This window comes from Anguilla rostrata, chromosome 14, assembly GCF_018555375.3.
Source record: "Anguilla rostrata isolate EN2019 chromosome 14, ASM1855537v3, whole genome shotgun sequence".
In the NCBI taxonomy this organism is placed as follows: domain Eukaryota; kingdom Metazoa; phylum Chordata; class Actinopteri; order Anguilliformes; family Anguillidae; genus Anguilla; species Anguilla rostrata.
Genome location: NC_057946.1, coordinates 39,613,315 through 39,623,639, shown reverse-complemented (window position 1 = coordinate 39,623,639; position 10,325 = coordinate 39,613,315). Strand labels below are relative to the sequence as shown.

Genomic DNA, 10,325 nt, shown 5'->3' with positions numbered 1-10,325 from the left:
GATTCCAAACAAATAATGCACAGATACTGAACACTAACTTCAGCCTCGCCAGCACTGGCACATAACCGCAACAAAATGGCGGCTACAGACAGCCAGCATTTCAAACGCTAAACCATGCCAACATTGTGAGCGGTGGTTTAAGCAGCTGACCGCTGGTTTACGGGCCTCCACCATAGACGTGCTCGGGGTAAACAGACGCAGGACCACTGGTGTGACCGCTGTCACCACCCACGTAAAACACTGGCTTACCACAGCACCTCTGAGAATATCTATGGTCAGCTCCTGCAAAAGCCCTGAAAAATCACTGTGCGGTGTCATAGCAACCATGTCATACACAGAGTACGATCCAGAAATGATTTTTATCTTTAGAATTGCACCTATACTCCCCAACAGTCACAACCATCCCTAACACAAAAAAGGCCCGTCTAGTTTAATAAGATGCCAGTATTGGGCGATTCCCCAGTCAGAGGTTGGGTTAGGGTCATATATATTAGTGATGGAGAGCCCCGTAGAATGACCAATGAAAGACCTGCTAATGAACGGTAATAAAAAAGGGAGCAGAAAAAGAAAATGGCGGGTACACGCTGCACGTACTGGGCAGCATGATTCCTGACAGTGCCCACAATGGCAGGATATACAAACTCCTCCCACTCCGCTCCTTAAAGCCAATCACTGGTGAATAAAGCCAGCCAAGACCAGGGCAAAAACCCCACAGAGCACAACTCAAGAGTGCCTTCCTCTGAAGGCAAGGCCAGTGAACAAAGGCACTCACTTGAATAATGAGGCATCCCTTTGATCTGTCATTAGAATCTGCCCTGCTGGTGAACTACCAGAAGCAACTCCACCCACCCTCCTCCTCCCTCTCTCTTGGGAGGCATGCTTTGGCCATGCTTGCCCCACCCCTCACTCGTTGGCATGTGATTGGTGGACTTCATCTAAACATGGGAGGTCTGATGTACTGGCCAGTTGCTGACAGGCAGCTCATTTTCAGAAAGCGAGCTTCATCACTAATAACCACACTGGCCTGAGGGAGGAAACCTTAAAGAGAGCGGTGAAGGGAAACGAGACAGGAGTCAAAAAGATGAAAAAGAGACTCACAGTGAAGACAGTCTGCCAGGTCTCCCCCATTGCAGTACTAGGGAAAAAAGAAAACACAAGGTGAGACAGCATAATATCAGGGAAATTACCTCACTCAGACAAAGCTACACAAAGCATCATGTGACTAAATGAACAACAAGGTCAGGACGGTCAAGAGACAGAACTACTAGCCCAGTAACGTTAAACATTTCCACAAAAGGAGCATGAATTAACAGAAAGTGAGAAAGGAGGAAGAACTAAAGCTTTTGCTCTGTTTAACCAGTTTGCGCAACACAGAAATGCTTCCCCTCCTGTGTCGTTTCCCCTCCTGGCGGCTCACAGAGTTCCAATTTCAGGCACAGGGGAGAGAGAGGCGGCTCGTAAGAGCAGAGGAGAAGAGGCCGCTGTGCACTCAATGTTACATTGCATTACATTTACTTGGCAGACGCTTTTATCCAAAGCGACGTACAAAAGTGTATATATCAAGGTCACTGGAACAGCTACAAAACACAGGTCCGAAAAGTTACAATACTCATTTTGTACAGGCCTGCCCTGCACAGGCCCAGTTAAATATAGATCCCCGGGCCTCCGGCCTGACTGCCACTTTCTGTCACGCAACGGGGGAGGAGAAGAGCGATCGATTGGGCTGCTGAGATACAGCTTGCGATCCTGTGCTCCGTTTATACAGGTTTTACACAGCTGAGGAGGGCCTCAGCAGACCTGGGTAAGAGGCAGCCATCTTACCTCCATGACCAGGTACACAGAGCTCGCCGTTTCCTAGAGAGAGAGAGAGAATGACTGAGAATTAATAAATATATTATTATTAGAACAAACTTACTTATTGTAACATATATACTTAACATTACCATCCTTTTCTGTTTATTACGATAGTCAGTACTGTGTTGCTTTGGCAACATTGGAGTCCTTCCTGTCATGCCAACAGCACAGTTGAAGTTGAAATTGACATTGAGAGAAAGATTACTTTAACTGGCACAACCACAAAACCAGCCTGTCTAGCAGCTAAATATTCTTTTGTTATGTTATTAACACAATACCCTGATTCAGTTGGGCCTGATCATGAGAGTGGGGACATATTAATCTGAGACAAGGTTCTGTGCTGTTTTCCTCTTAGCCTTCTGAACGGGAGGGTAACAGCAGTTCTTTGCACACCCAACCTTAGGTAACCTTGCTTTACCTCAGCTGCTCTTATTGACAATGTGCCTCTGTGTAATGAACCATAAATGAACCACAACTGCACCAGAAAAGCTGATGTTAGAGAAGCTAGAGGAGGAAAACATTATTTATCAGTGTTTTACACCCCCGCTCCCCCCCCAGGTCTGAATTAAGGCCTTGAGCCCCCCCGTTCAGTGGAAGTGCTGCTGTCCGTGTCACCCCACCGAAGACCTGCACTTCAGAGCCCCTTTTGGGCAGCTCATCCTGGCCGTGCCACTGTTGATTCGACGGCATCCGCCCAAGGGTGGCACAGAACCACTGACACTCACGGCATCAGGGCTGGGCATGAGCACGACCAATAAGAGATGCTTTTGCAATGTAGGAATTATCTAGTTTGATTCGTTTGACTGAGTTAATTGATTAAACTTTTTAAGAATTTTTTTTTTTTTTTAGGAAATTCAATGACGCACGTCAGAGGCAAGAGCACCAGCACGTTTTACCGCACTGAACTTGGCCAGGAGCGACCAGAGAAAAAACCGTGAGCTGCAGGCTCTACACATCGACAGCCGCAAGCACGACACACGCGAGAATGCTGGAGTGCATGCTGTCAAAAGCTGCTGATGTGTGTGCAAAAAAATCAAACGTGTTTGGCAGCCATGTTTGGTATGGCCTAGCTTAATGCAAATGTGTCTCTTGCACCCATGTCCTGACTATTACCAATACGACTGAGGCAAATCTCACTGGAACTGGGCAACCCTGCAATGATTTACACAGTCGTGCCAAAGTCTCGGATGTTTTGCATTTTCCACTAATGGGCTTTTTCAGACACAGAAAGGGTGGGAGGAGCTCCTGATAATGGCTGACACAATCAAAGCACAGAGGAACACCATTTTAACATAAAGTAACTTCTGAATCTCGGGAGAATGTCGGTCGTCTTGCAGGAACAGGGTGGCCCCACTCCCCGTAGCCCAATAGCTGTGTATTTATTTTGCACTTATTCTTTAGCACACAGGCCCAATTAGACTACATCTAAAGAAAACATTCAGTTTCCTCGTGCACCAGAGCAGATAAACGGCAAAAGCTCTCCGACTTTTGTGCAGCAGTATCTGTGCGAAGAGGAAAAACAAGAGGGACAAAACAGAAAAAAAATGGAGAAGAGGAAACAGGATTTAGAGATATGCTCTTGGCGTTTGGAACGGCTCAGACCATCCATGCCAGGTACAATTCAGCACGCAAAGTTTGCGCACGGGGTTTGAGCTAATCTCTCCAGGCAGCCAACCAGCGAGCAATATCCAGCGAGGGCCTTTAAACACAAGCCCGCTGCAGAAGCCTCCCCTTATCACTTAGCAACAGCTGACCTCCTTCTCTCGGCGGCCAATCAGCCGAGAGGAACCGGCTGATCCCGGGGCTAGCGGCTGCTGGCTAAAAAAACACTTGTGTTGTCTTTTTCTTTTTGGAGATAGTTGGGAGACAGGATGCAGTCACGGATGATTTTTTTTTCCTTTTTGTTTTTTTTTTGTTGTACTGTGTAAGCAGGCAAGCCAGAAAAACTCCTGAGTAAAGGGTCAGGGAAACACACCGACAGTTCTGAAGTTTGCCAGGCCAAAAGGAGACACCACACTTTCCTTCTCTTCCTGAAGACCGCCAATCATTGAGGAGATAAGGCTTCACTCTGAACGTGTGAGGGGTGATAGGACGGAACAGCATGTGAAACAGACGCCCTACATGGAGTACCAAATGAACTTCTTTGTAAAAAAATGCTTGTGGCCTTGGGAACCACACAATAATAAACCACTTGGCGGACCAACCCAAGCACCAAGTGGGCGGGTGCACGTCCTACAGCGGCGAAAGCCGTCAGCGGTTAGCCTCATTGGCGTACGTTCCACTGTGACATCAGAGGTTGAATTAATCGGTGGGAATTTGAATCCAGCGCTGACAGTTAACCCTTTAAGGTGTAAGATCACGAGTATGTGATTAGAACTTTCCTGACTGAACATTCTAATGCTGATGTAACAATCGCTACTGGCCATCAGAAGCAATGGAGTTCTAGAACACTGATGTAGAATTCTGAAAAAAACATTCCAAAAAAAAAACTACTCTTCAAAGGGTTAAATGGACTGGTGATTGTTAAACACTGACGTCAAGACTGAACAATCCATTATGACATCGGTGGTTAAAGTCACTGGTGGACTTTAACCAGGAAGAAAAAAACCAGAAGACATTGGGGAGGTATTTTCAATCACAATAAATAAATAAATCCTGTACTGGACAAGGCACAAAGGTCAAAGGTTAAAGGTTAAACACTCACTACTCCATAAAACAGAGCTGACCTCTCTGTCTCCTCTACAGAGTACGACCACACTGCTGATTTCAAATGCCCCCAATAGATGAGGATTCCTAAAAATAGCTTCCTATTCTAAATGCACAAGTGGCAAGTGTGAAAACATTTCAGTGAACAAACTGCAGTTTTAAATGGCTTCAGTCAATAGAGCTACAAAAGATTCCAGTCATGAAATCTAGCATCAGTAACTACAGACTCCTTACAAAATTGTCAAAAGTAAATGGACTGCATTTATATAGCGCTTTTATCCAAAGCGCTTTACAATTGATGCCTCTTATTCACCCATTCACACGCACACACTCACACACCAATGGTGAAAGGCTGCCATGAAAGGTACCAATCAGCTCGTTGGGAGCAATTAGGGGTTAGGTGTCTTGCTCAGGGACACTTCGACATGCCCAGGGAGGGGGATCGAACCAGCAACCCTCCGACTGCCAGACAACCGTTCTTACCTCCTGAGCTATGTCAAAAATATCCTTAGACTGCAGTTTATTGTGATCACAGGATCCTTGAGCTCATTTCTCATATACAGAAGCTAATCAGAGGATACATTGGCACAATACGTAATAAGTCAAACTGAAACCAGCCTGGGATTGTGGAGACACACAGCACAATGGGCCTGTAGTTTTCATTGAAAGTACTGTAACACCTTCTCCTGGATTAACAAACAGCCTTCCCATAATTCTACAGGCCCTCTCTGAACCTCTGCCCCTGTCTGTCTGTGCTCCTCCCGCGTCCATCTCTGCACACGAGGGAACCGTGGTTCGCTTAAGGTTCGGAGAAAAACATCATACAAAAGACATGCTTCTTAAAAAAAAAAATAATAATAAAAATGACAAATACAACTAAGTGAGAAATTGAGTCTCTAACCCCAGCGGTGTGTAACAGTATGATATACAAGAGAATAAGAAAAAGATTGACTTTTTTTATTTCATTAAAAATCTACAAGAAATTTCCCTCCAATTTGAAATTCCCAATCAAATATGCACAAACCAGCACTTGTATTCTCTGATGCGTGTGAAGCTAATCCAGCTATTACAGGACGCAGTGGACACACTGCCTCTCTCTGGGTTATGCGCAATTAGGCATCCCACTGCAGGCGCTGGAACGGCCGGTGCTTGATTTCTGACCCTGGGGCATGCCGCTGCGCCAAAGATTAGCATTTTAGCTGGACCATGCTGGCATAAAAACGATTATGTCTGATCTGATTCAGTGACCACATCCTTACTCGGGGAAACGAACGGCCGTCGTCTAACGTGGACTCTGCCGGTCAGATTGACAGTAGTCATGACCAGAATGTTGCTACGTGCTGACGATTCCCAAAAACCGTTACATTTGCGATCGCGTGCACAAGGACGTCAAAAACAAACAAACGGGGAAAAAGCGACATGACACGCGCTATCTATAACTCATTTATAGGAATTTAATAAGTTTGTGCAAAATTATTAAATACTATTTGGCTTGTACGGAAAAGTGTGTTTGCATGAAAAGAAAATAGAAAAAAGAGAAAAGGGAAAAAACCGAGTATTTTACAAAGTAGGAGGGGCATGGTTTGAAAGGATAGGCTCGCACACACATTATTTGGATAATCAGGGCAGGAAAATACATTGGGGTTTATGACAGTTGAATAAAGTTATAATTAATTACGCGAGGCACAATTCCACTCCAAACCGCCACCCATGTGTAAGCAGGCTTGGGGTGTAGCTACAACTGGCGAACAGCCTGCCACCTACCTGGAAGTCGTGCAGGGCAACGATGTTTTCGTGTTTCAGCTCCTTTCGAAGAAAAAACGAAATAGCGTTAGCTGCTACCAAAACGTGTTCTGCAAATAGCGTGACCGATATCATTACACTGTAGCCTACGAGCGGAAAACGATTATTACCTTTAATATTTTAATCTCTTTCCCCAAGAGCGTCTGGGATTTAGCCAGGTTTTTCTTGTTTATGCATTTTACTGCAACCTCCCAGTCGTGTTTCTGAAACAAAAATATAGAAATGTAAAATCAATACAAATCAGATTATGGTCATTAATATTTTCCAGTGTAAACCACACAGTTGTTTGGGCATGTTTAACGCTGTACATAAGCGGCGTGAGTTAACTTTGCGATCAGTTTCAAGTTCCCAGGTGTACAGTAATGAATAGGCTACTTTTTTTTATAGAACGCTATAGGTTCATAATAGCTATCCATTCAAATTATCCACTATAGCCTACAAGCGCGACAGTAAGGGCATGTCACGACTTGTTCAAGCGTCCTGTCTGCGTAGTAGTCCATTTATTAAAATATTGTAAACAATTTGACTGTTAAATACAACAATAACTGTTTTATTATGTTATTGTCAAATAATAATAACAACAATAATAATAACAACAACAACAAGAATAATAATCAGGCGTAGTTTCAATAACATGAAATGGCTAGCTATATTTGTTGGTAAATTATATCCATGCAGCTCCCATATAGCTGCTAAATGCTCCATTTTTATAATAGCAGGTTACATTTATTAAATAAGACAGTTTTGCTGTTCATCCTTTACCAAATGCTGGCATCTTCGGCGTCAGAGGCCTCTTAAGGTGGAATGTTGTACAACAAGGTATTGAACAAAAGCGAGGCCTTCACAATAATAAAAAATAAAAAAAAATCTATTGGTGTACAACCCCTGGAATGCCATCCGTGCATTCAGAACTATTTTACCATTTTATCTAATTGGGACCACAGTTGACATAGGTGATTTTGAAAACCCATCCTGCAACATTCGCTTACCTCTCGGTGTCTGCCTTTAAACACAACTGCAAAAGCGCCGTGTCCAACAAGGTCTTTCCTGCTGAACTCGAATTTTCCAACGGTCTCCATTGCTCCAGATGTTCGGTTTCACCTCCCTAACTGAAGTATGAAATCAGGACGACGGGATCTTCTCAGGGGTGACCCACTCCTCTCCTTTATTTAACTCCAGGCAGCAAGAAAGTTTTCCCTTTCGGACGTTAGCTATTGACAGCATTTCTGTGCCAAAACGATCGTATTCTTTCATGTTAGCTAGTTAGCTTAAGGGGAAATTAGTTATTTCCCCCTTAAGGTCCGGTATTTTCCCATGGAATTAAGTAGCATCCTTACCTCTTGCCAATAATAGTGAGGAAATGCATAACAAATGTCTCCGAGAACGACCTTAAGAACTACAGGCTCGGTTTTGTTTGTATACAGAGGGAAGTCAGCAGCATAACAACCCTTTAAATTTCATTGCTGAACTGCCAGTTGTAGGTCTTTAGCTTTCTGGAATCCATCTGCAGCTGCGTCTATTTTTATAAAGCTGATGTTGACAAGCTACGACAACTTTGCCGAAAACCATCCATCCCGTTCGCTTTAACAAAGACCTCTCTCGCCTGTTCACAGTCGAGTGACAGTGAGCATGCGCGTTTCCCCTATCGCCTCAATATTGACGTCAAGGGTCTGCTTATTCCAACCCAAGCCAACAAGATGTAGCGGAGTCTACCTAATTTTGACATTGCTGACGTAGTGATACAGTTAATAAAATGTGCACATAATAGCCTACATAGTCTACCCTTAAATGCCACATGTTAAGCTCAGTCAAGCAAGTTTATGCGGAGATTTTGCCTTCTAGTGGAAATGAATTAGAAGTGAAGTTCCAATAACAGTAGAACGTTAGTTACAATGTCTTAGCCTGATTTGTATTTTATGGTTAAAATACGGTCCGACCATTGCAGAATAATAATAATAATAATAATAATAATAATAATAATAATAATAATAATAATAATAATAATAACAGAGCTGCCATGTCTGTATATACTGGAAAATATTCCCTGTCCCTTGGGAGACCTCTACTGACACCATGTGCTGAGTTTTCGTATTGCAAAGTCGGCGCTGGCACGATTAGGACCGTGTCCGAATCAGCGCACTTGCCTTCTATTGAGTACACAGGTTGCATACATGTTGCAACTGTATACTCAATAGTAGGCAAGTGCGCTGATCCAGACAGGCCCATGTTCCAGAACCAGACGGTGGGTGTGTCCACACACTGGATAAACCCCATAAGGTAGCCCCATACATTACATTACATTACTTTACATCCCATATAATGGGACAGCGTCGCAGAAGCAGAACGCCCGGCACCAGGTGTTCTGATCTTGAACTTCCCGCAGCAGAACCGCATGTTTAAGCACGCATGCTTGAGTCCCACTCCACACCCCTCGAGAGCAAACCTGAAAAAGGCAGTTTGCCATTTATGAACGATTGAAAGATGGAGAGATTGACCCAGTGGGTCCAGCTTGTTGACTTTTAATCTTACCCCAGTCTCTCCAGGATACACTCATGCAGTGTAAGACTAGCACAACCAGATGCCCTTGATGTAAGTGGGTAGCATGGATCGTTCAGTGGCGCAGGTTGAAGTGTTTACTCTTGTATTTCAGGCAATTAACAGATGCTCTTATCCAGAACAACGTAACGCATACTTTTTGCAATTAATTATACCGCTGGGTATTTTCTCAGGTTAAGTACCTTGTACATGTACTTTGCACTCACGTGCCTGCAATGGCAGTGCCCCACCTCGGGATGTGGGCTAGTATCTTTGACGGTTACCGGTTCAAATCCCAGGTGGCCTGCCTAGAATTTGAACCTGAAAATGTTGGAGTGTTATGAGTGTTAATGTTAGCCACATCGCTAACCGCTATGGTACAATATTGCTGCCCAGTAATCCTGCAATATGGAAACTGTGAAGTGAAAAGATCCACCATAATACTGCATCTTATATTCACACAGACACAGGGAGAAAATGCAAATACCACACAGAAAGGCCCAGGCCAGGACCTTCATGCTGTGTGGTGACAGTGATACAGGCATTTAGCAGATGCTCTTATCTAGAGCGACTTACATTGTATCCAATTATACAGCTAGATATATACTGGAGCAATGCAGGTTAAGTACCTTGCTCAAGGGTACAACGGCAGTGTCCTACTGGGGAATTGAACCTGCAACCTTCAGGTTACAAGACCAACTCCTTAGCCATTATACTACACTGCCGCCCTATACTGATACCTACACTGATACCCAGTAAACCTCCATTGCCAACCTCTAGTTAGAATCACGCAGTTCTTTCCATTAAATTTACATGTAAATGCATTTTATTTACATCAGATAATAATCTCTGAAACCTGTTAACGGCACGCAATTACTTTAAAAGCAACTATTGGTTGCATTAAAAAATGATGTTTTCCATATTTTCATTTTGGGGAGGTAGACTGTGAAGTTTCTGCTTTCAGTAACTGACCGGGTGCTGTGCACTTTAAAGCAAAGTATAGCTCAGCAGGTTTCAGTTCTAGTCTAGTCTGCTTTAATAATGTTAATTTTAATCCCCCCACCACAACTGTACCTATGAATTATGTGAAGAATATTTGGAGAGAAATATGGTTTAGCAGATTGAGATCATTCCGTAAGAGTCTGTCTATAAATGATCTACCAAACCTAACAGTGTATGCAAACCATAGACTGTAGGATGCAAACTAATCACGTAACTTCAGATAAAGTCAGGAACCTTTGAAGTCAGAAACCTAGGAGTTATTTCAGACGCTGAAATAAATCACACGTAGACAAGGTGACCTCGACTGCAATTTTTCACCTAAGAAACAACCAAAGACCTTTTATAACTCAGTAAGATACTGAAAATTGAAACCTGCTTTTATTTCTAGCCATTTGGACTATTATAATGCCCCTTTTACTAGCCTG

General features: G+C 43.5%; 1 protein-coding gene across 1 annotated transcript in view; it reads right to left on the bottom strand.

Moving 5' to 3' along the window:
* The window catches only part of ulk1b (unc-51 like autophagy activating kinase 1), a 36,618-nt gene extending 28,615 nt beyond the window's left edge, over nucleotides 1–8,003 (bottom strand). The window contains exons 1-5 of the mRNA XM_064308979.1: nucleotides 7,353–8,003; nucleotides 6,474–6,566; nucleotides 6,325–6,366; nucleotides 1,822–1,854; nucleotides 1,099–1,135 (exon numbers count right to left, since the gene is read on the bottom strand). Of these exons, the coding sequence (XP_064165049.1) occupies nucleotides 1,099–1,135; nucleotides 1,822–1,854; nucleotides 6,325–6,366; nucleotides 6,474–6,566; nucleotides 7,353–7,442 (295 nt within the window). The 5' untranslated portion in view covers nucleotides 7,443–8,003. The remainder of the gene's footprint in view (nucleotides 1–1,098; nucleotides 1,136–1,821; nucleotides 1,855–6,324; nucleotides 6,367–6,473; nucleotides 6,567–7,352) is intronic.
* Nucleotides 8,004–10,325: the final 2,322 nt, after the last annotated feature.